This window comes from Vespula pensylvanica, chromosome 1 (assembly GCF_014466175.1).
Source record: "Vespula pensylvanica isolate Volc-1 chromosome 1, ASM1446617v1, whole genome shotgun sequence".
Lineage (NCBI taxonomy): Eukaryota > Metazoa > Arthropoda > Insecta > Hymenoptera > Vespidae > Vespula > Vespula pensylvanica.
This window is the reverse complement of record NC_057685.1, coordinates 15,001,074-15,028,024: the sequence shown is the minus strand read 5'-3', so window position 1 is coordinate 15,028,024 and position 26,951 is coordinate 15,001,074. Positions and strand designations below refer to the sequence as shown.

The 26,951-nt window shown below is 36.5% G+C and overlaps 2 protein-coding genes across 6 annotated transcripts in view; one reads left to right on the top strand and one right to left on the bottom strand.

Moving 5' to 3' along the window:
• The window catches only part of LOC122631810 (rap guanine nucleotide exchange factor 2-like), a 117,610-nt gene that overhangs the window by 17,018 nt on the left and 73,641 nt on the right, over positions 1-26,951 (top strand). For 2 of the 5 annotated variants that reach the window (XM_043817971.1, XM_043817944.1), the window contains exons 2-4: positions 7,566-8,038; positions 11,172-11,299; positions 12,455-12,538. In XM_043817971.1, coding sequence (XP_043673906.1) covers positions 7,970-8,038; positions 11,172-11,299; positions 12,455-12,538 — 281 coding nt within the window. In that variant the 5' untranslated portion in view covers positions 7,566-7,969. Of the gene's footprint in view, positions 1-7,565; positions 8,039-11,171; positions 11,300-12,454; positions 12,539-16,149; positions 16,443-16,503; positions 16,743-18,180; positions 18,574-26,951 lie in introns of those variants that run through there. The other 3 variants (XM_043818028.1, XM_043818039.1, XM_043817994.1) reach the window with 3 other exon arrangements.
• LOC122631911 overlaps positions 9,608-26,951 on the bottom strand; it is a 228,548-nt gene continuing 211,204 nt past the window's right edge. The window contains exon 3 of the mRNA XM_043818132.1: positions 9,608-9,793. Within this exon, the coding sequence (XP_043674067.1) occupies positions 9,626-9,793 (168 nt within the window). The 3' untranslated portion in view covers positions 9,608-9,625. The remainder of the gene's footprint in view (positions 9,794-26,951) is intronic.

The following is a 26,951-nucleotide window of genomic DNA, read 5'->3' as shown; positions in this document are numbered from 1 at the left end:
AGAGAGAGAGAGAGAGAGAGAGAGAGAGAGAGAGAGAGAGAGAGAGAGGGACGGAGATGCATAGTCTGCTTAATGAGGATGTACGCGTATTATGATGGCGTAGGTCGCTCATTGCATTTCTAATCTCGCCTGGTGAGGGTATGTTAGCGGTGTTAATGGTAACGATAGTGTCGATAAACTACGCTAAACATCCGACACTATTGACGACCGTGTATACAGTAGGCCAAGGATTTCGTGATTATGCGAACGTTATCGCATCGTCGGCTAGTTCGAAGACGATCCTCTTCTTCGATCGTTCTTATTATCTATTAGAACGCTATTAAAAGGTGGACGACGCATATTACATTTTGTTGTTGACCTCTTTTTTGTTCTACTTTCTAACGTTAATCTTCGTAGTAAAGTCATCGACCACGGACCGAAGAAAAGCAGCGTAACCATTTTGTATATTACATACAGGATAAGTATATCCAAGTAATTAGATCACTCTAATTAATTACGTTGTTAACAGAACGATTTCATTTTCTTTCGTTTCGGATGACTCACTTCAGAAAGGGTTTACAAAGTAATTACTTTTCTCCTATATCAAATTTATTATGATTAATATAATTTTGTCAGATTAACTGGAATTATTTCTTAAGAAAGAATATGACGTATCGTTATTATTTTCTTTTCTTTTGTCATATATAACTTCGGCTGATGTTAATTATCCGAGATAAATATGAAATTTGCGTCGCTTTGTCGATAACGGGAATAATCACGATGTTATTCGTCTTAGTCTGTACAAACAAATATACAGATACAGATGGGCACATACTGCCTACATAATAAACAAGAAGATTTAGCTCGACGAAACTTTAATGTCGTTAAAGATTTTGAAACAGTGGGTGGTGATATTTTCTTAACTTATAATACTTTTAAATGTATGCTAATTTATAACCGGAGAAAATATCGTAAGACAAGTGTTCTTCAGCGAGTAGAATACGGTTGGTTGGTGGGTGACTCATTAATGCGGTAGCCGTGATTAATAATTAAATGCGCAAGCGACGTGGGTGGAGTCCTTCGACCATGGATATCATTCGAAAAATATTTGGACCGTCTATGATCCTTTGAACGAACCCTTGCGTTTAATGAAACTTTTCGTCTCGAACCCTTCTTCCGTTTACGTAGATTCAAATTGTACTCCGTTACGGTACGTTTGCGTTCTCCTACAATCTTCGTCTCCAACATACATACGCGTTAAGTGGACAACGGTTCGGTCAGATGAGTCGGTTTACTTCGAAGTCAATTTTCTTTCAAACGACTCTTGACGTAACTTGCCAAGTAATAATTTAGCATGAAATTATATATGCATTTTTCTCAAGTCAAAAATATAATATCTCTGACCGATTCTTTTTTGAATTGTTCATTTTTCTATTGTCGATTTTAAGCAATCGTCAAATGATTAATTTTAATAAAGCATTTTGTTTGATAAATAATACCTCGTGAAAGTTTGTCGTGAATATTAATTTTCCGCAAGGTACGTTCCCATTATTGGCAAACAAACGAATACGATTTCAAAGTAATTAAACCGATCGATGCGCGTTAGAATCAATCACATATAAGTTCGTCCATATTGATGACAACACGTTATTCGCGATATGAAGTAGGCTTTATGTAACGAACTGTTTATTATTCGAGCATAATTCATCTCATCTCATATCGTATGGGTGTATTCTCGCTCACGCTGAGCCTGAATGAAATTTCTTTTTAAGACTGATGTAACATTATCGCGTCGAAGAAAATAATGAATACGGATACTCGAAATGTGAATCTTAAACCTTGGACAAAGATAGTCGTCTAGTATCGAAAGTTACGCCATAGAAAATGGAGAAATTACGAAATGATACGCCCTCGCGATGGAATAAGATTTCTTTCTTTCTTTCCTTTTTTTTTTTATATCTCTTTTTTATTTCTTAAGATCGCAGTAGAACGAGTTTCGTGTCAGACAGAAGAAATAACTTAGTCTTATCGATTGCTACGATGTCAAATGTTATCGACATTTCGGTAAACTATCGGAGAATACAGAAACGTTCGGAAACTTGTGATATCCGCTAAAAATTTTATTTTTCTTCTGAGTTTGCCTTCATATTTCTGTTTCGTAATATTGTATTATAAAGAAGAAGCTTATCGATCATATACCTTATTTTGGCTTTCGACCCTTCGATATGGGCGGTACCATCGATGCATTATCTCGACGATCGATTTAAGATTAGAAATTAATTACTTAAAAAGCACTTCGACCTCATTCCCCATGTATTAATGTTTATGCTTTTCTATACTAAAGCAGGGTGAGAAATTAGGTATTCTGAAATTTGAAAAAAGGGACACGCTTGAAAGGACGCTGAAAGTACTTCGTTATTTTTTTCTATGAAAGCAAGATATGACGGTGCCCGGAAACCGCCCTGAGCTTTCGATAAGCTAACCTCAAAAGCGATATTTACTCGGCAGGTTCCGTTTCAAGAAGAAGAGAAGAAGACCTTTACGCACTGCCCTATATACCGTAGATATTTTTATCGGTGACTCGTTTACATGCGTCGTTGAAGACACATTTGACTCTTGGACCAACGCATCGTTCTTGCCAGAAAGAGAGAGAGAGAGAGAGAGAGAGAGAGAGAGAGAGAGAGAGAGAGAGAGAGAGAGAGAGAGAGAGAGAGAGAGAGAGAGAACAAATGGAAATCTATATTCACTAGACGTTTTTCAGTTTTATTCAAAATTCATTTCTTATTCGTTCTTCAATTCATTTTCAACCAAGAAACATGACTCACATTTTCGTTTTGTGATTCACACACATTTGAGTTAAGCGTTTCACGGTAAGAACTCGTACGTAAGAGACATAAATTACATTGGAAGAAACATTGGTATACCGTATTGTAAACGTATTAAATTATAATAAATAAAAGAACGAGAAGAAATTACAGTGTGTTATAAGTCGAACGGTACTTCGATCACGAAGAGATCCATCGCGTAACATTCGAGATAATTTCAAAGCAGACTATGAAAGTCGGTTTATCCAGGCACCGTAGTTCGATCATCAACGATGACGATCTCCAGACGTTGGTAGAGTTTTTTGTCTGTCATGGAAAGAGTCAGGCATGGTCTGGAATCGGTGTAAATCAGTAGCTCAGTCAAGACGCGTGCAGAATCCGTTTCTTTCACGCAAATACATACTCACACGTGCGGACGAAGACATATACACGCGCGTTCATCTAGAATGCGTCATTAATCTTTTCCGGATCGATACGATAGTGACGTAGAAGGCTATAAATCGGTAGGAATGGCAGATTTACGTGTAAACCTTGTACAATACTGTTTCGAGAAAGAAAAAGGAGAGAAGTTTGAGTCCGGAAACGCGTAAATCGATCGGAAGGTTTGGACGACTCATATCACCACGGGTGATGTCTTTATTATCAACAGTGGCTCAGAGATCGTTTATCGCAAAGGACGGACAGCGATTAGTAAGCCGATACGCTTTCCGTTTGTTCGACATGCGCGCGTTTTCTGTCGAGACATTCCGTGTTCACGCGAGACTGCGTTTATAAATGTTGGGGTATGTAGGATATACCAAATACATACTTATACTTATGCGTATACGCGTGTACACACGTGTGTACGCATACATACACACGTGTGTACGCATACATACACAGAATTACGCATACGTAGACGGTATGTAGACGAGTTCCGAAGGAGACGCCGGTTCAGCAAGTTTCTTCTCAGAGGTAGATAGGAGTCGAACGCGTGTTGTGTGAACACGAGTTAGAGAAGGACGAAGGATAGGATGAAGAAAGAGAGAAATGAAAAAGAGGTAAAAAAGGTGAGGAGGACTCCCATACTGAAACGATCCGCAAGGTCGACAGTGGAATCGTTTCTCTTCTCATCGCTTTAACTTCTTCCACTTCTTCTTCTTCTTCTTCTTCTTCTTCTTCTTCTTTCTCTTTTCTTTCTTTATCTTCTTCTTTTTCTTTCCTAATTTCTACTTTGAAACATCTTTTCCAGTTGTTAGTACACGACAAAACTTCGAAATTTTTCTGTTAAACGGTACTAATGTCGAGTAATGTATTCTACGTTAACAATTTTTAATAAACTTTTCTTTTTTCTTTCGAGTTATCTTTTTCTAGTCTCGTAGTCTACTTTCCGAAGGACAATCACTTAGCGATACTCGGATATTATTAACTTCGTTGAATCGTAATGAAGTTACGAAACAAAAAAGTAGAAAGAAATTAGAAAACTTCTTGATAACGTTCCCTTAGAAGAAACGTAAAACTTTTAGTGGTTATTATATGTAAGGATAGAAGATAGAAGAGTTGTTAGAGTTGTAGAGCGATGTGAATTTTTGATCGATCGAGAAAAAAATTTTGTCGAAACGTTAAAACTAGTCTCGTCTAGTTTAATAATTATTACTTTCAAATGAAAAATGTTGGCACGTAAAGATAATATAAACGTAAAGATATATAAATGTTAGAGCCGTTCTGAATATGAATGCAATTTACTTGATTGTATTGCTTCTGGGAATACACGTGTTTTCTTTTTTGTCTTTTTTTTTTTTTCGGAACGGCTTTTGCTACAAATCGTATCACGTAGTTTCGTTTACCGATAAGAGGCTAATTGCGTGGCGTATACATCGAACGCAGTTTACTTTATTCATCGGCAATGTCATTGCTTGAAAAGCGTTGGAATCGTACACGAGACGGACCGACTGAGATCAATAAAGTCGTAGTTACATGGTTATACTATACCTGGTTGTACATATGTACTACATCGAATGAAAAAAAATAAACTATCCTTACGCATTTCATCTTCTTCAACGTTTAATTTAAAGCGAAAGAGAATTTCCTTAATTCTATTAAATTATATATCAAATATACATTCGTGTACAATAATCTACGGATTTTTCGGTATTACGTTTGCGTAAATGTTATCCGAGCAATTAATGGACGCTCTAGATTTACACGAAATTATCTCAATGCGCCAACATGTATTCGTGAAAACTTTTTATTACGAAATTATTTGATTAACTCTTACGAAATTTCATTGTTGAAAAATAAAACTATTGAACAAGAAAAATTTGCTAAATAGTAATAAAAAAAAAAAAAAAAAATTATAAAAGAGGAAGAAAAAAGAGAATAAAAAAAGGAAGAATTCGTGCCGGGTTGATCATATTCAATTTATCGAGTTTGTGCTTTCATCACGATTCCGTAATGTTCGATATTGAAAAGCCTTCGATCTTTCTTTTTTTATTTGACAGCAGACAATGTTTCAGGGTCGCGAATACGAACTCGTGGAAAAGGTCGAAGATTAAAAAGCCGTTCGTGTCCCGTCGGGAGCTTTGTTCGAAAAAGTCATTTCGGCTACGACTTATTATCAGTCTGTATACTTCGTCTGCGTTTTTGCCGAGACAGTACCCACCGAGTTCGTATTTTCTCTTGAACAATATGATCCATCGTGGATTACTACGTATCAACGAGGATGCATCCATCCAGAGTTAGAATTGTTCGAATCAATCGTCGAGAATTCAGCGACGACCTTACGGAGACTTAAATGCAAGGGACACAGAAACCTAAAAAAAAAAAAGAAATAAAGAAAATCCATCGTAGTTTTTTCTCCTTTCTTTCTTTTGAAAATCATTTTTTGAGTTTGAGATCGATTTACGCTCATAACTCACGCATTATCATTTTACAAACATCATTTATGATAATCAGATAAGATAGAGTCTCGAAAGTAATATATGCATTTCTTATATTTATGTATTTGCGTCGTATTACGTTAATGTATATTACGAAACACACAATAACGAAATCTTAAATATTGAGGATAACACGCGTGTTCTCTTTGATACGATAGGGGAGTTCTGACCCGACCTTATCCTCTAGTTTGAAATTAGTGTGATAAAAAATTCAAGCAGTACGTCATCATTCCTCAAGTCGATAAGAATTACCTTGGTGTTAAATTAAGCGGTATACCTCGTCCGTCGAAATTATATTGCAGGTTTTACTTTGCTTTATAGATTCTTATGCACGATCCTCGAGCGACTTTAACATTAACGATTCCGTAGATCGTATAATTCAACGAGGAGCGTACGCGCAATACATTTAGAGATACAAAGCGTCGACTCGATTATAATCTCTTCGTATAATACGTTGGAGAAGTTTCGAGCTGCATAATACGAACCGTTACCGAGAATGTGCATATAATACGATAATGTCTCGAGCGAGTTGTCAAGCGATGAGTTGCAATGACTAAGTATTCCACGTGTAGAAGTTCCTTCGCGAAAAATGATATGCATTTTAATGACATATAAAAGACACTTCGTGTTTGATATTTAATTATTCTCTTATTCAATCTAATTGATCTAATTAAATATTCGGAATGAAAAATTATGTAACGATTGCTTAAACTCTGTTAATAATAAATAAATGAATAAATATAATCGTAATTAATAAATTATACTTCTTTTCTTCTTTCTTTCTTTCTTTATTTATTTGGATTTTTTATTCGGATTTATTTATAGGGATAATTGTCTTGACAAATTGAAAAGTCAATAAATATAGATACAGTATGCACTCGTAATCGATCGAGCTTACACGATGGCCGGTTGGCTCTTACATAAATCGATGCGTGCTTCCTCGAATGACAAATCGAAGTTTCACGGTGAGAAGCAATCGAGACGGCGAGACGAAGCGAGACATCCTTTCTCTGCGCATCGAGAGTCTCTAGATCGTACCGTCTCTTCTTTCATGGATGGTCGGTTGTATGTACCAACGGGTACCAGAGTACACGTATGACCTCGACTTGCCGCTTCCAAGGTAGTTAGGTATGTGGCTCGCGTGACGTTACTTATCCAAGGTCGGATGATGAACCGAGAAGTCGAGTCGGTTCTTTTATCGAGTGTTTTAAAGCTAGCACGTGAATTTCTAACCGAATTTAGGATTAGGGTAAATCGTTTATATTTTTCTCTTATGTATGTGTATATAGAAAACGAGTTTAAATCTTGGAAGAACTTCTTTGCGTTGCGATAGGTCGAGTAAAACGGTAAACGTTTGTTCGAAGAAGAAACAAGGAGAACAGTGGGTCTTTGTGTTGCACGCTTTGAACTCTCAACTTCTTGTTCTTCTCCAAAGCTGGAGCGATTTCGATATCTCCTGATGCTGGAAATAGACATTGAAAGTAAACGTTTCCTTAATTCTCCTCTCTCCGATTTTTATTTCTTCTTACAGCAGATAACTTTACCTTACCAACGATATACGGATTCAATGCACGAAAATATGAAAGATCAACGTTATCACGTACAGCTCCCTCGATAGTTCTTCACTCGATAACCTTCTTCTGTATGCAGCTGAAGCAGGTGTTATATACCTACCTACGACACTCCCTCAATATTCGTTTATCATTCATAAATCTCTCGTCAGTTTCGTTTATTTTGGCATAAGATCGATTTGTCCGTCTCTTGAATTTCGACGAAAATGACGAAAAATGACGAAATGCATATACCCTTATTTCATCGACTTCCATTTGATTTTATGTTTCAGATTTAGAACTGTCTGGACACGATCGAGGATTTTCAACTGATCAATCAGAAAGAAAAAAAGGATAAACAAGAAAAAAAGCGTCACGAAGCGATAAAAATCTTTTATCATCGAAGATGTTTCGTTCCATTTCGAATTTAACTCAGACTCGTTTACAACGTGTTTATTATTAAAACGAGATAGTCTTGTTACGTTTGATATCAATCAACAGATAGACGCGAGAGGTCAGTCGCAAGAATGGACAAGTAGCGGAAGATCTTACGAATGGCAGTAGAGCCGTATCATCGTTAAGGAGGACTAAGCTTACGAACATTGTCCACTATCAGCGTTGGCGATGTTCGAAAAGTGTTCCTTCATTGAGAGAGTTGCTAGAGAAAGGCACGATAAATAGTCTTACGTGGGCTATTATGACGGAATACTTGGATCCACATTTCATCCGGGCTCTTTGCCGCGATCCAGAAAGACGAAATCTTCAGGTAATCTCATACAAATATGAGGATAATTTTACTTAAAAGAACTTAACTTAACATAATCAAGGAACTCTAATAAGATAAAAGTTGTCCGAAATGTAACTTTAATTATCTAACTGATACGATTAGCGTTATCTCACAATGAATTGTTTCTAAGTAATCATGTAGATATACGAAATAATTTCTTTAACTAAATTTCAAGGACTCGACGCGATAATATCTAACATTAACTCGATTGAAGGTACAGGGTCACTCCGACGAGTGTAGGTCAAATCGATCGAAATAGAATTCCCTTGTAACGGAAACTTTTTACTTATAGATATGTATGCATAATGATAGGAAAGGTAAAATATACAGGAAGTAGTCGACCGTCCATTTTTCTTCCAACGCGTTACGTCTGTCAATTGAGAGAGGGCCACTTGATAACGTTAATCCAAGTCTAGCCGAGAGATCTTTCCCCTTACTCGAGGAAGCATGATTAAAGGCTCTCTCGACTAGAACGAGGAAATTGTCGATTTGTAGTATCTTCGTCTAATACGAGAACGACAGATCAACGATTGCGATGCACGCAAACTCGTGGGAATTCGCGTTGACTTGTCTTATAATATTTCACGATTATTGTATCTGATCATTGTTCGAATTGTTTTCGATGTTTTCGTTGAATACAGAAGCAAACGTGAGAATCGTTTAAATGAAATATCACTCGATTACTCGACCGTGCGGTCAATACGTTCGCCATAATCACGCTCGATGCATTTCTTTTTATTTTCGTTTCGTTTTTTCTTTCTTTTTTTCTTTTCTCTTTCTCTCTCTTTCTCTCTCTTTCTCTCTCTCTCTCTCTCTCTCTCTCGAACGAACGAAGATACGAAACGACCTTAACGATGTAGGTACTTAAAAGTAGTTCGCTCGGACGACTCGCCCACGCGGTACCAATGAGCGATCGAGAAGAATACCGAGGTTGAGTGGCACTATCTCACGAACCGTGATAGCAACATTCTTCTCGAGACGTTTCTTTTCATCTTTAACAAGGATGCTCTCTACCTAATCAACAATATAAAACATGTAAATGATAACAGACCTTGATAAGGAACGTTGTGCTCATAACTATATTCTTATCCATCCTGCTGTGCGACCTTCATCATTAAAATCAACAGTCGTTATAACGTAATTTATGCGTTAAAGAATTCTCTGGTTAGAATTTTAATGGTTCCAAGTAAAATCTAAAGTAACTTTACGATCGTCTTTATTTTTATCTTTTTTGAATGAAATATACGTAAGATTTTAATATCGCTATGAAAGTAGTCATTGTTTACGGATTATTTTATAAATGCATATATATATATTTTTTTATATTTATTATAAAATACAGAATTATTAAAAATTGTTCTGAACAGTGTACGGTTACTGTTTTGACTCCGAAGATACATATCTACCAGGAAAGAACGATAATTCATAAAAGCTCGTTATTACATTTCTACGTAATGTTTACAAAGCGTGCGTTATCATCTACACGTTTTTACATCTTGGTTATTCTCGTAAAGTCGTAACGAAATACTTGAAAAGATTCTCCGATACGATCGTGGGATTTATATTTTATCTCGAAAAGTCAATCGTGTTGATCTTTCGAGATCTACCTATCCAAAAGGGATCGAAGATCATCGAAAATCTCAGAAAAGGTGATCTTGCTTGCGTCGTCCGTTCATGCGATCCGTAAGACGAAGGTCGTCCGGTGTTCGCTCCAGTTTTCGTGCAAAAAGAAAACTGGGAAAGAAAAAGAAATAATACAAAATATATAAGAGTAGATAGAAAAGATGGCACTTTCGAGGACAACGACACAGTAAAGCGACCCTTTTTCTTGGTACGAAGAAGAGGAGACTACTTCTGAACGATTCGCAGACGGTACGGCGCCTCTTTCGAGAAAGAGAGAGAGAAAGAGAGAGAGAGAAAAAGAGAGAGAGAGGGAAAGGAACTTACGCATATGTATATACGTTCGCATATTTATGATCTTATTTTCTGTCTTTCACGCTTCGCGCCCTCGATCGTTCGAAATTTTCATTTTGCAATATCCTCTTGTATAATGTACCTCGCGAAAAGTTGTTCGTCCATCGAAAGTGGAAAAAGTTTGATTTACTTCGCTTCGTTCGTGCAAATATCGATGGATCGTTGAGAAGATCGTACACTCTTTCTCTTTTTTTTTTTCTTCTTTTTTTTTTTCTTATCCTCGTTGCACGTAAATCTATCGTTAATTGAGAAATATTATACTTTGTTTTCTTTTTTCTTTGATTTTTTTCTCCCTTTTTTTTTTTTATCATTTTAATACCTATTAGTATTTTTATATCGTTATGATACCGATCTAATCGAGCCAACAGACCGAGACAACGACGAACTCATTCTCGAAGTGCATCGAAATGGCTTGTTAATTGTACGTTTGATTAAGAAACCAGTGCGAAATTATCAAGTCATAAATAGAACTTGTTAGAACGATCGAGAAGTCGTAGAATAGTTGATCGATATCTTTCGTACAATATCTACGTATTTTACGACTTGATCGATAAAACGTATATGGTATTACGATGAGATGTATCGTAGAAAATTTCGACATGCTTTTTAATGTATTTATTCATTTATTTTTATCGAATATTAATTACATACATAACGTTCATTAGAACACAAGGAAATTTCTCTATTCGGATTATTATTGTACCAAATGTATCTAATTTCAAACGGTCTTGTAGCTACATATTCCATGGTACATAAACTTAGGAAGCCACGGTAATCTCTGCGGGAGAGGTATTTCTTAAGTTTAGCAAGGATCTAACAATATTCTCTTCGAGTTCTCCTAATCGATGTTCTTGTATAGAACATTAGTACGGAATATAAATTGAACTAGTACATGCAACTGAATTAGTAAGATATTAGTATAAACTGAAAGTATGTATAACGTTTAGATAAAAAGGAAAAAAAAAAAAAGAATGATTAACGAACGTGTCTTGAATTTTTTAAATTATTTTAAAGGGAGAATTTTATAACAAAGTTGTGAGAATTCGATAACAAAGTAACACACTATCGCGTTCGTTTTTATGGAAAATATTTTTTTTTTTTTTGCATTTCTTTAACGTCCTACATTCTTTTGTCTTAGGACTTGCAGATCATATATTATGGACTTCTGGGACTCGAAGCGTTACGTCCATGCAGAGACTCTATTCTGCGTGGACTTTGTAAAATTGTGCGCTACGAGAGACATAATGCGAATCATGTCCTCTATTAGTAAGTATCTGATTAATTATACATGTGTCTTATCTTTCGTACAATTCAAATTTTATACATATTTTTAATGCTTTTCTTTAGATTTATTAGAATTTAAATTTAGCGAAAGATATGGGGTATTAATTGAATAATCGTTTAACGTTATATTTCGTAAGATTTATAGAGAAATGTAAAATATGCAAAATGTAATATTGCTCACTAACAATAATAATAATTATCCAGTAATAAGAAAGTAATTTATTAACTGCGAACACAAAATTTGGTATAAAAAGTATTTATTCATTATCGGATTATTATTTATTTTTCAAAGTAGAAGAAGGACGTATGTTAGATCATTATTTAATCGCTATACCGTTTTTTTATCTTTTTATATTTATGAACTGTAACATTCCTCTTTCTTCTAGACATACCCATTCAATTACATTTATTCAATTAAATCGTAAATTATCTAGTTTCTAATATATTCAATGATTTATGAATATTTTATTATCTGTAAAAGAAAAAGCAGAAAACACAGTAATGAAAACTATTTTACCGACAGTTGGATCGAACAATATTATTCTACTTTATCGACACAAGTCGGTACGTTTACTCATAGTAAAATAAAGCGAAAAGTTCAATCGTTAACGTACAGGTGTCTCTGAGGCACGACCGTTGAGTATCATTATGGAAGATTAAAAAGATTAACGGTTTTTGATCGTTCGTTAACGTTTCGTACGTCTTCAATTATAAACTCATTGGTAAAACTTATATGTTTAATAATTGTTATATTATAAAATGCGTGTATTGTAACTATAAAAGTAAACGAAGGACATTGTAATTATCGGCACGAACTTATTAGCGCGGATAATCAATATTGCAATAGCATTCATGCTCTTTCCGGCTTAACGGAGGTGAAACTTCCGGTATGCGAATCAGAGCGAAAGGAAGGTTATGCAATTTGTATTCTTTCTCTATGGTCCCACCTATCGATAGTCTTCCGTTCTTTGAAGCTCTACTCGAAATAATTTTTAATAGATCTAGTAATTAACGTTTGAAATATTCATCGGGTAAAGAGCATCGCTCAAGTTAGTTGCTTTTGCTGATTCAGTATTTCCATTGTCTTAATTGTTTCTGCAGGTTTTGTTACGACACATCGCGTTTGTATAATTTCAGCACCGGTGAATTGGCAACCAGCTGGTACATACTGCTCTCAGGTTCTGTGTTTATCGATGGATCCATGTACCTGCCCTGCTCCAGGTAAAGTTTAATTTATGTATCTGTAAACATTCTCTTTAACATTCTAGCGATAAGCGCGAGCACAGCCACGACTTTCATTCGGGAGATTCGTCATCCTAAGTCGGCTTAAAAAAGCGACGAAAATATTTTCACACGAATATAATTTGCTGAATTATAATCAATAATTTCTCCGAAAGAATTTTTAAAGTCATTTTAATACGGTTAGCCTGGAAATAATGAAAAATATGGAATATCTTTTTAATGAGTAAATTAAGTCAAGATGGCGACACTTATTATTACGAAGACGGATGCGAAAGAATTTCTTACGCGATATCTTGAAGATATATCACGATTCGCGCATCAATCTCATTGTCAAATTTATTTGCTGCGACAAGCGATGCTTTCTTTTCTTATATCCTATGCTATATGGCACTACTCCAACGCAATATTTCTTTTTGTTTTCAATATCATATAACGAATTCGTTTTACGCCAAGGAAATGCCGAGATAGAAATCGATCGTGGTGCGTATATCTACGACTTCGTGCATATACCGGGTGGGCTGACGAATGATATATATACATATATAAACATATATATATATATATATATCACACATACAAAGTTGTATTATTTATAAACTTAAGCAATTCATTAAACGCGATATGACGAACGATAGATAACATTTCCAAATGCAATATGATTTATTCTTTCGTTAACGATTACTCACTTAGAAACTTAATAAATGTTTAATTTCTTATCTATAATATCACGACGGTATCGATGGACGTCTGTCATTTTCTATGATTTAAAGTTATCGAGAGAACGTTCAAGTTTTCATCACAACGGACGTGTTCGAATGTGTTCCGCTTTTTTTTTTTGGGACACCGTGTACGTTACACACACCAGAAGAACGCAGCCATAAATCGTCTCTACCAGGGTTACGGTCACAGTTTTCTCTCTCTCTCTCTTTCTCTTTCTTTCTTTCTTTCTTTCTTTCTTTCTTTCTACCTCTCTTCTCTTCGTGCCCCTCGAACCACGGAAATTCTCATTAATCGTATAACCTTGTTCTTACATGGAGCATGTCATAGCGTCGGTGGCAAAAGTAAGATTAAGTTAGATAATATTCGATACTAAAAGCAAAAAAAAAAAAGAAAGAAAGAAAGAAAGAAAGAAAAGAAAAAGAAAAAAGAAAAAGAAGAAGAAGAAAATAATTTATTCCGTCCCATCATTTATTACTATTTTTATTTCTCTTCTTCTTCTGTTCTCTTCTTCTTGATTCTTTCTTCTTTTTGACGAAAAGAGCGCAAAAGTACGACTTTCTTTTTTTTTTTCAAATTAAATTTTTCCTTACATTCGGATTATTTTTTATCACATTGAACTTAAAACTCTGTATTCGCTGCGTAGTCTCTCGCACACAGGTGTTTCACGTATAGACTTTCTCCTCCACATGCTTTTCACCTCATAATATGAAACCTGTACGTACGTCCTATTTATAATACACTTTTCTAGCGTAAAAATAGTCGCGCATTAACGTTACGGTTGCATAAACAACGCTCCATCTCTTCTCTATAAGTATATCCTGAAAAAGTCAGAAGAGAGAAACGTTTCACAAAAGAAAAACATACGTCTATACGTAGGTAGATACGTATATTCGTATCTACGGGTGTTTGTAGATACGTTCGCTTTTTCTTCTTTTGCGGCGATAAACCTTGGAATTTGTTCGTTTGAATAAAATACTCATATACATACATACATACATACATACATATAAAATACGTATATACAATATATAAATACATACATACATACATATATATATATATAATATAAATGTATACTCAAGTATATACTTAACGCGTACACAGACGCAGACGCGACACACATTCATATACATACATCCATACATACGTATATCTATACATACACCCAACATCCTTACATATGTAGATACTTATACGTAGGCATAATGCATGCCCGATATAAAATGTATATAAGAAGAAGAAGAAGAAGAAGAAGCCTACATTCAAATACTGTATATACCCGCTCGGTGATCAAAGAAAACTTCGTATACTATTTGCATTTTGACACTTGGTATTTTCTTCGAGCATCCATTCGAACTTGCGCGAGGTTTTATGGCGTCTTTCGATATCTTCGCGTTTATAAACGAATAAGAAAATTCCTTTTTCCAATCTTAACCACATTTTACACGATCGTTTTCATCATTACGAAACTTAGCATTGGAAGGTGTTACGCGCTTTTAAACATTTCCTTTTTATCTCTTTCTCTCGAAATTCCTATGGTGTATCTCAAATATAACAATTTGTTGCCGAACGTACGGGGCGTGGTTATGTGCAAATGTTCTCTCTCTCTCTCTCTCTCTCTCTCTCTTTCTCTTTCGTTCCTTCATTTATCTTTTTCTCCTTCTTAGCCCTTCTCTTTCTTCCTTTCAGTGTTCCTCGCCCCATTTCATTATATCTGTCTCTCTCTACTCGGTCGAGAATTTACGAACTCAACCGAGTACAGTGCCTCCCTCCTTCCCTTCGCGATATAGTGCCAAAGAAACGATCGTAGGAGAGTAGTAAGGGTGCGGGAAGGAGAGGGGTTAAATTTGCTAGAAAAAGATAGATAATATTCTCTCTCTTTCTTTCTTTCTCTGTCTCTTTCTCTTTCACGTATACCATCCCTTGACATTGGGGTAACGGAGGAAGACTATATGAGTGAGAAGGAAAGTAGATTGCACGTGTATATGTACTCGTTCGTGCGCATGCTCGCTCGTCGCATATGTTCGTGTATTCGTAGTGAATACGCTGGTGTATGTATATGTGTGTGTACGCGCGTTTACATCGTGAGCGCGCCCGCGCATATGTTTATGTGTCTGTAGGGTTAACGTTGGTGAGAACGAGCAAGAGCGAATGATACAACACGGTGGAAGAGAGGGACGTGATACTGAACAGTGCCGTATCTTTTGATACGTAATCAGTAATTTTATAGAAAAAGAATCTCTAGAATTTGTTTCGTTCGTGTCGACAAAATCTAAATCGAAAATACAAATGAAATAATTCTTATGAGCATCTTTTAATTAGTTCTTTTTTTTTTTTTCTTTCTTTCTTTCTTTCTTTCTTGTTCTCTCTTTTTTCGTTATAATTTGTTACAATTTTTTTTTTGTTTTTATAATTTTGTTATTGTTTCGTTATATGTAATTTTGTTATAATTTTGTTATAATTTTTCTCTCTTAATTTTTCTTTCTTTTAATATTTTTCATTTTAATTCTCTTTTCTTACGAATCGTCGGTGTAAAAGGACATTTGCTCTTAAACACAAAAATTACTCGCGTTAATTTTTGAAGTTTAAAAGGAAGGTATAAAAGGTAGAAGAACGCGTAGATCATTTTATTTCTAAGAAAAAAGGCAAGGGTAAGCGGGAAGTGTCATTCGGTGGGAATTACGAGCACTTACGGTGCACTCAATGGTTACGGAATGTCGTTTACCTTGAAAGGAGGGGCACGAGCGTTGCACGGTACAGCACTGCACCCGGTTGCAAGAGAGAGAAAAAGAGAAAGAGAGAGAGAGAGAGAGAGAGAGAGAGAGAGAGAGAGAGAGAGAGAGAAAGAGAGAGAAAGAGAGAGAAAGGCCTCACCTACCAAGAGAGAGAGACTCCAGTCTTCTCGTGTATATCGAGGCGGTTGGTGAGCGTTGCGATTAATACGGACTGCACCCGCGGAATCGCATTCCGATCTCTCGATGTTTTTCGAACGTTGCCCTTGTCCTTTGGAAAAATTCGCGCCAGAATATCTTCTTATCCATTTTCTAACAAAGATGTCACGAATCGATTCCTTTCGATCGTCGTCATTCGTTAAAGGATTCAGCGATCATCCGTGTCAGTGAAATCTTTCGTAAAAGTTGCCAACGTACGTCGAGCTACTGAAGTGAGTGAGATAGAGATAGAGATAGAGAGATAGAGAGAGAAAAAGAGAGAGAGAGAGAGAGAGAGAAAAAAAGAAAAAGAAAAAGAGAGAGATAAGAGAGAATTTATTTCTTCAATGAGAAAAAAGATAAGAGACGGATTTGATCCTTCTCAATTTTGCGGAGGAGAGAAAAGAGTCTTCTCTCCCTGGACCACTCTCGAGAACTCTGTGTCGGATGCGAGCAATCTCGCGTCTCGTTGTCAGTGACGTAATTGTAGTCGGTGAATCGCCACTGTCGCTGGAGGCGGCGTTGCATAAAACGTACGTAATATCCACGACCGGTTTTCCGTGTTTTAGAAATAAACTGGAGAAGCTTACCCTTCTTTCTTTCTTTCTATTTTCCATATTTCTATTTTTCTATCATTGTCTATTTTTGCTTACTTTTTATCCTTCTCTCTGTAATTATCTATCTTCTCTCTCTCTTTCTCTTTCTCTTTCTCTTTCTCTTTCTCTTTCTCTCTTTTTCTTTCTCTGTTTCTAACAATAAGCGTTCGACAAGGAAGAAATCGTTAATCGGTGATGGAATGAAAAGTTGTCGAAAAGCGCGTTCCTTCGACGTTTAATATCTCCTATTACCGATCAGTTTACCGATGTTATATAAATATAATCGAGTTTGATCGAGGAGGAACGCTTCGGGGATATCGGATTAATTCGATTGATCGATCGATCGGTCGATCGATCGATTGACCGTTCGACTACGAGAAAACGAGGACGAACGTCTCCGTCGCTGTAAAATTAGAAGATATCGTACTTCGGAATAAATCAAAATTCGATTGCCCCATATAACTTTGGATGTTATTGATTCGAAAGTTGGATTTGGTTTTTAAACGACCGTATGAGACAGACTTCGATTGAATAAAATAAAAGAGTGAAAATACTTAGACGATATTTTGGAGTTACTCCAAAAATATATATACATGCATACATGCATACACAGTATTATCTAGATATCCTCGAGAAAATCGGAGCACGAAACGATCCGTTTTCTCTTTCTCTCTCGTTCTACCGGTGAAAAGAAGCGTGCAGATCTGCAGAGACTGAAACCCGTTTCGCGGTAGGAACCTTGTACGAGAGTTGCATACCGAAAGCGTGGGACCAGTGACCCGTGGTGCAAAGCACGAACACCACCTAGAATATCCGACTCGCATCTTTACTTTACGAGCTCTCAGATTTTCTCTCTGCTCTATCCATCCGATATTACATACATATACATACATACATACATATATATATATATTCATTTATTTATTTATATATATGCATATACGTACAAAAATATATTATATATAATATATATTATATAATATATATTATATATTTCTATATATACATACATAAATATATATATGTATATGTATATTCTCTAGCAAGTTTGGAATCTACATAAGAGAAGCAAGGAGAACGTTCACGAGGGCGTAATTATACGAACGTCGCTCTTGTGTACGTTGGGAGACAACCGAGGAGAGCGCTAATGTCAGCGACAACGGCAACAGATTTCTGCTCCATATAGGAACTCGCTTCGCCTACGAACGGAGTCTTACACGATAATTGCCGTTCGCTTTCACTCGGTCGGTGGAAGTTAGACTGACGGTGTTTCTCCATATCTTTCTTTCTCTTTCTCTCTCTCTCTCTCTCTCTCTCTCTCTCTCTTTCTCTCCCTCTTTTCCTCCTTCCCTCCTTCCTTCTCTTTTTTCTCAAGACAAAAATTATCGTCGATAATACTACGGTTAATGAGGATCATAAGAAAGAAGATAAAAAAAGAAACGAAGAAAATCGAGAAGAAGTTTACTTCGTTCCACGCTGCATACATATACATACAACCGATTAAAAAACACGAGATAATAGGAAGAATCGTGAGGAGCGAGAAAATCATCGTCGATCGATTCGCTCGGCTGAATGATCGTTGTTTAAAAAAGGAAGAACTCGTACCAATTGATAGTTCGCGGATATCGCGTATCGCGCTGTTCGCTGGGAGAATCTAAGAAGAGTAAATAAAAAGAAGAGGCGAGGAAAAAACCGGCAAACTGGATGCCACAGACGGTGCCTCCCCTCCTCCACCCCCGCCCGACATTACTGTCACCCAGGATGACCGGTGAGAATATTTTCGATTTATCTATCTCACTCTATGATAACATCTTTTTTCTCTCTTTTCTTTTTTTATTTCTCTTTCTTTCTTTCTTTCTTTCTTTCTTTCTTTTTTTTTTTCTTTTATCGATCAAACACGTTATGTATCTACACCCGTTTACGTTGCTCTTATTGTTGCGACGATTTCGATATTTTTCGCGCTTTTCGTTGAATTTATCAAGGTGAAGGAGAGTCTGCCAAAACGCGAGAGAACGTTTTCGAATAGAAGAGATTAAAGTTTATCCGTAGTAAGCGTCTTTCCGTAGGAAGATTGTGTAGAATGTGTTTACGTATAAGGTACGTGTGTACATACAAATACGTACACACATACACACATACGAGTATATATATATATATGTATATGTATTCGTATGTGGGTATACGTAGTATGGGTATATAAGACTGGTATTATTCTGGATAGGAAGCACACGTACACATCTCGTTCTCTTTTGTCCGTCCAAAACGAAATGCAACGATCGTTGACACAGTCCAATCTACCTCTAGGTAACGATCAATAGTAGTGTTTTTGGGCAGGTATTGTCTCTTGACTGTCACGCGTGTATGCACGTGACACGCAACTGTCAATATCACGGATCACGTTTTACAAGCTTCCTGGTGAACAAAACGTGTATTGTGTTGTGATGGACCCCCTTCGAAAATTTTTGAACGAAAATTTCAACCAACTATTATTATTGTTGTTATCATCCTTTCTCCCAATACTCTTATTCAGTTAATCTTGTTCGGAGACAGCATATGTATTTCATTGCCATTGTCAAAATATGTATTTGATTTTTTTATTTTTTCTTTTCTTTTTTTTTCTTTCTCCTTTTTTTCTTCTTTTTTGTTTTGATCAATATTTGAACATATGGTCAAATATTGAAGCTCTCTATCAACGATCGTTTTACGTTTTGCGCGAAACGGATCATCGATTTCTCGTTAGGGTAACGAGCGCATTTCATTTTATCTATTTCTTCCGGTCTGGCTTGGAAAAATAAAAATCGATCGGACGTGGGTGTAAATCTATACCTATCCCGCGTAGATAAGTACCAACGAGTCACCATCAATGACGTTCCATCTATAGAATCGATTAATTTTCTTCGTGACGTCGTCCTCGTTTCAACGAAAATGTTTGTATTTTTTTTTTCTGTTTTGTTTTGTTTTCTTTTCCTTCTTTTTTTTTATCGATCAACGTGAAAACCGTCTGATATTATTTTTCCTTCAACCCGACCGCTCCCCTTCCCCTAATACATCCCTTCCTCATCCCCTTCCTTTTATCAAAATTTCTATCATCGAGCCGATCGATTTTCACGAAAGTGCGCTAATTCGAACGTCGAAGGGATCGACCTTGAACTTTCTAAATACTAATTCCGTACATAGAAAAGTCGATCTCACCCTTGGCATACTTTATTTTTTATACAAAGTCTTAGGGGGAAAAAAATAAAATAGAAAATAAATATATCGAGACTATAGGTATTAGTTTCTTTAAGAAAATATTCATATCACCTCGTCTTTAAGAGTTTAGATCGTAGAAGAATATTCCTTGGAACGATCCCGTTTTTACGTGGGTTGCTTCTTCGTTAATCGATCAATAGGGAATATTTATTTTCAATTTTAAAACGTCTACGTGATTCTGTACGATCGCATTATCGAAAAAATGATATAAATTTACGGGCTTTGGTATCGTCTAATAATAGGATCTGCATTATTGGTTGGTACGTATACCCTGTAGACACGAATTACCATGCGAATACGAGGAGGGTTGTCGAAAGACCCTTGTTTGTCGACAGCGCGTGCACTTCCGCACCCTACCAACCTCTAACTAAATTAAATGCTCCGCATCCTATTCCACCGGGGGGTTGAAACGAGAACTGAACCGTGCCACAAGCGTTCCTTATACCTCGTGCTCGTTTTAGCTTTCCAAATTATTCGTCCTCTCTTTACTAACTCGAACCCTTGAATTTCGATATTAATCGATGGTAAGATATTTCGTTATTATTTATCTAATAAATAGATCTGCTGTAAGATCGTACGAAAAGACAATATAAAGGAAGAATAATAAGAGAGGTAGAGATAGATAGATAGAGAGAGAGAGAGAGAGAGAGAAAGAGAGAGAGAGAGAGAGAGAGAGAGAGAGAGAGAGAGAGAGAGAGAGAGAGAGAGAGAGAGAGAGAGATAGAGAAAGTAATTTATTATTTTTAACAGAGAGTATAAAAAATCGTTATATGCAATATAACGATATTAAGCTTTTATTACGTTAATTATATAAAATGAACAAGTTATTAATTAATTTAGATTAATTATCAATATATATATATATGCGTGTGTGTATTAAATAATATTTTTTTTTATATTATACGCGTATTTACTTTTCTCTTTAAAATCATAAACGACGGTAGAGAAAACTTTGTTGTTGTCGAGGATGATCGAATGGACATCTTTAGAAAGGTGCATCTCGGTCAACATTTCGTCCCACCTAGCGGACGAAGTGTACGTTTCTCGCATACGACTCAAACCCGTCGTACCAGCCAAGGCTATCGAGGTGCATTCCGTAGGCAGTCTTGAGGGAACGATTTCTTCTAAGGCTCTAATTTTCGAGTTCCAATCGGTTTACCATGAAGCTGCTAGTTCCTGGTAATTTTACTTCGGGTACCATCTTATATCATTTTTTTGTTTGCTACTTGTTGTCTTATCGATATGCTCCTACTGATCGGGTATGAATTATTATTGCAATATCGCGATACGTTGTTATCTGTAAATCCGTTAAAACGATAAAACATTTTGTTCTCCTCGAAGCTCGTTAGACATTCGTAAAATATCAAACTTTCTTCTCGGTAAAACGATAATCGTTTATATTTCAAACCTTTCACGTACGAAAGTTAATTAATTAATTAATGCAGAACTAACGATCTACGAAGAATTTTAATGTCTTATCAGAAAGTCTCGTATTTTTCTTATATCATTATTTTTTTTTTTTTTTCTTTTTTTCTTCTTTTTCTCTTTTACGAAGGGAAAAAAATAGAAAGAGAAGTGAGATCACTCGATATCAGAACTTCTGTGAGCCATTGCCAAGAAGCTTGGATCGGATTCGCATAATTCAAGGTCAAGGGTGATTCTTTCCCACGCATATAACTCTGTACGAACTCGCTTTCAACGAACGACTTTACGCGAATGCGAATTCTCTCTTGTTGTTTTATATACGGAATACAAAGAGTACGTAGCTTTCTCTCTCTCTCTTTCTCTCTCTCTCTCTCTGTAATTAATATTCTGATAACTTAGTTCTTTGAAACTGTATATATTAATTGCAGAACGATTAATAATCAGTCATAAAACTTTGATGTCGCGAATAAGAATGAACAGTTAACATTTCAATGATGATGTGTCTAAATATATATATATATATATATATAGACGTAATTGTAATGGCTTTAATTTCTCTTAATTAGCTTCGGCGGAAATGAGCGGTTTTGCAGGTCGTTATATACATATAATGCATAGATCACATCGTGTATATTTGTGTATAAATATATACATATACACGATGACAGGTTACATCGTTCGTTCATGTTCAATATTTTCCTTTAGCTTTCTTCGTAGCAGTTACGATCGTATGTATATAATTCTCTACTTGTCTCCATTCCTATTTCTCTCTCCCTCTCTCTTTCTCCCTTTCTCTTTCTCTTTTCATAGTACCTATAAAAAAGAAATTCCGCAGTGAAAGTTTCTCGATAATTTAATTTCACAGAGATCGGGATCTTTTCGATCGTAGAATTTACTTAATCGGAAAGTCTGGTTAGAAGAGTTAGGAAGATCGTAAATATACTCGGTGTCAAAGAAATACGATTCCTGCGTAAACATCGTCTCTCTCTCTCTCTCTCTCTCTCTCTCTCTTTCTCTCTTTCTCTCTCTTATTTTCTTTCTTTCCTATGGGTATTGTCGAGGTACCCAAGAGGCACGTGCCAGGATTAGCGTACGTCCAATTCGATTCTCCCGCTTCAATGAAAGGACAGTGGAGGAGAACAAAAAGAAAAGAAAGAAAGAAAACGAAAGAAAGAGTGAGAGAGAGAGAGAGAGAGAGAGAGAGAGAGAGAGAGAGAAATGACGGTTAAAAAAGAAATAAAGAGAACAAACAAACATTCCTAGGGAAGGACTCTCTCTCATTTGTCCTCGTTGTTTCCGGACACGATCGTATGGTTTTAGGTATGTGGGTGCTTGTACTAGTTATTACCTTCTCTTTTGTACCCTTTCGAGGGGTTGGTGCCAGAAGGCCCTTGGCTTTGTCAAATTCGATGAAATGTTTACGCTCTTATACCATGGGAGGGAAAGAGGGTGGTAGGAGAAAGAGAAGTACCGAAGTAACCCTCTTTCTCGCAACTTCCAAATCTTTTGTCTCTGGTTTTGTCTCGTGCCCCTATTTCCCCAGTAAATATTTGCGATATTTCTCACAAGGATGAGAAGGGTATATGGATGGGAAAATAATGTTTCTTACGTTCTTACAATCGTATTTAATCTGGCTCGATTCGTCATTTGAAAACTTTTGAGTGATTGGAAAACTTAATCGATAGCTAATATTTTCTCTCTTTCGAAAATTTTTATTGCACGTTATATTCTGATTATTTAAGAAATTCTATATACATAGATGTTGCATATATACGTATATATGTAAGTACATCGGCCAGTGTCAATTTGCAATTCGAATATTCGAGTAAGTAAATAAGTACTTATCTAAGCATTATAATATTACATGGGGTTGTAAGCAAATAGTAGATATATCGATCGATCTAAATCCGACGATATTGATTGATTATCTGTACGTATAAGTACTATATATATCTAAAAAAAAAAAAAAAAAAAAAAAAAAAAAAACAAGAGAAAAGAAAAATAAACATTTAAAAGAGTATGGCATTTACTCGACCCTTTTCTCATATCTTTCAACGCCTTTGAATCATAGCGGTCTGCGACGATATCGAATTAAACGGCCGTGAATTTCTCTTTAAGGTCACCCAGTTAATAGCGGCATAAAACTCGACGTTTCTCGAGGGCTAAGACCTCTTTCTCTATCTGTTTGTCTCTCTCTCTCTCTCTGCTTCTCTTTCTCCCATTTTATCTCTTTGTCTTTCTTTCAGTAAGATCGATAAGGCATTGTTGTTCCTTCAAGAAGTAGAGATTGCACTCTTTTAATTTTTCAAACGACTTGAATTTCATGGGAGAGAATTTTTCCGCTTATTTTGTCCCTCTCTCTCTCTTTTTTTTTTTTTTGATAGTGGGGAGGCAAACTTAACGATTCGGTCGAAAGCAGGTTGAGAAAAGTTTCGTGAGCGGTTGAAACGAAAAGTTTTTTAATATACGCGTCCAGGATATCACTTCGAAGCTCGATATTTCCTTCTCTCTCTCTCTCTCTCTCTCTCTCTCTCTCTCTCTCTCTCTCTCTCTCTCTCTCTCTATCTATCTATCTATCTATCTATCTATCTATCTATCTATCTATCTATCTATCTATCTCTTTATCTTTCCACCTCTTTATCTCTTTTCTATCTCTTTTCTATTTCTTTTTATACATTTCTTCTGTACATTTTTGCCCATCTTTGAAATCCTTTTATTTCCTTTCTTCTTTTCCCTCCTACCTCTCCTCCTCTTCCTCTTCTTCTTCTTCTTCTTTTTCGTCTTATATTCCCTCCCGGTCGTAAGTCTTTCAAAGGCTCGAACTGGCAAACTTAGTAACTCGTTCGCGAATCGTTAAGCGCCCGAACTTCGGAAAATTTTTGAAAGGAACCTTTTAACGAGGCCCCCTTTTATCGTGACGCTAATGACCGTTAAAAGGAAGGAAGTAAGTCAAAAAAAAAAATAATAAGGAAGGAAAAGAAAAATTAATAAGAATGACGAAGATAGGCGGCGGTAGAGGGGAGTGAATGGGTGGGTGGGTGAAGAGAGAGAGAGAGAGGCTCGATTCGCAACGAATCGAATTTTAATTTGATACTTCGAGTGAATTAATTATTCCATTATTTACAGTTTTACGTAACGTTGCCTGGTTTCACTCGATCTGCTTTCATCTCTTTTTCTTTCTCTCTAATATACGAGCAAAACACGCACACGCACACGCATACGCACACGCACACGTATAGACGGACGAACTCGCGTAAGTAACTACTTACATACGGATACGGTTTACACACGTATGCATGTACCATGTACCATGTATTTCCTGAGGTCATTAGAGAACGGTGAAAGCTTCGAATTTCGTGTGTGAGATAGCTCGGTTCGTTTCGTTCTCGCATAGAGACCAGTTAGATACATATTTCACGTTGAAGACTTTTCTTTTTCCTTTTTCCTTATTTTTTCTTGCCTTTTTTTTTTTGTGATGATACGATGATAGCAGTAGCCATATAGGTATATTACGGTCTACATCTAAAACTATATCTCATAGGATATTCTTCAGAGAAAATTTTTTCATTGAGTGGCATCACGGAGGATAGAATGTCTCTTCTCGTACACGTACTTAGGAGAAAGAGAAAGAGATATGGTTTTACTGCAAGGACGCAGGAGCGCTTAAAATCCGTATAAAGGGCGTACTTTAGCTCGAGTATATACAGTAACGAAGTTTACGAGAACTCGTAAGTTCGAAGAAGACCTCCTCTAGTTTCTCAGCAACTCTCGTGGCTCCCATCTTTCTTTTCTCTCTCTCTCTCTCTTTCTCTCTCTTTCTCTGGCGTACATCTCCACCGACAACGACAGCATTGTGCATGGTACAAAGCAAAAGTGCAGCGAGGTGCAGCGGAACGGCCGATTGGTTACGGCGCTCTATCGTCGAGGTTTTATAGTGCATGCGTTATATCTCGCTCGCTCTTCACGCTTACACTACGTGCATTTACCTACATATATATACATATATCTATATCTAAGGTAATATATATATATATATATATATATATATATATATATATATATATATAGGTATGTAAGTTGTATTCCATCGTATAAGTATAAACACGTATAAAGGTATATAAATACGTGTTGGAACGAACGCATATGTGAACGTTTATGTGGACACGCGTGCAAGCAAAGCCGGCTATCTCGTCGCACAATCGTGCAGTCGGCTTTTACCTACTAACGCCGAGGTCCGCCGAGTCCGTAGTAGAGAAGCCGGGACTTGCATTAGCATCGAGCGAGCGTGCGTCGTCCAAAGTGTCACGCTTCTCCCCTCCCACCCTTCCTCTCTCTTTTTCTATTTTTTTTTCTCTATCTTCTCTATCTTCCTTTCTCTCGCTGAAAGTCCGATCGCCTTTCGTCGTGTCTTCTATCTCGACTCCTTTTTTCTATGTTTTTTTCTTTCTCCTTTTTTTTTTTTCACGGACACGAATACGCGATTCCCTCACTTCTCTCTCGCGTAGGTCGTACGAGAATGTAACTTCAAGAAAGTAGGATAGATGAACGTACGTAGATCTATATGTATGTACATGCGTGTATATGCGTGCGTGTTGTGGCACGTGTGTGTATGTGTGTGTGTGTGTGTGTATACGTGTATATGAGTTTGTAGTAACTGTGCACCTGTGTGTCTCTTGTTCACGCGATTCTTCGCGCGGAAATATGTAAGTACGTGCACGTGAGCCTGGGTCCATCATTGGTAGGAGTTCCTAGGCCTAATTTTATTCACCGTTAAGTCTCTCGTATTTCTCTCTCTCTCTCTCTCTCTCTCTCTCTCTCTCTCTCTTTCTCTCTCTTTATTAGCTACTTTCTTCTCGACATAGAGCTCGCGCGACTATCGTTCTCGTTTTAACACGCGCTAAGTTCTATCTGTCGGTTGTTACTTCGTGCGAAAAATCTCGTGACAGACAGAGGGAGACAGAGAGAGAGAGAGGAGAGATGAGGAGGGGAGAAGAGAGAGAGAAAGAGAGAGAGAGATTGTAAAACGTCGATTAACTTTTTCATCGATAGTTTATTAACGCTTCGACGAGACCCTCTCGCTTGGACGGTAAGATTATATACGCGTAGAGTGGGCCAAATAAAAGTGTTACAAGTTGTTTTCACCGGGATCATTAGAACTGGCGATAGGAATTTTTTCTTTTCCTTTGTTTTGTATTTTTTTTTTCATTTTTTTTTTTTCTTCTTAAACTAAAGAGGACATCGGTTGGCTATTTGATGATTGAAATAGTAATTTAGGATATACCGTTGCGGAAGCGAAAGCTTTTTTTTTATATTTTTTCGAGAGTGATCAAAGATTGATAAAAAGATTTGTATATCATTCTATTAGGAAAGTTCATTCGAAAGTCTTCGAACTTTTTCTTTTCTATCCATTAAATAGTTAGCTCTCTCTCTCTCTCTCTCTCTCTCTCTCTCTCTCTCTCTCTCTCTCTC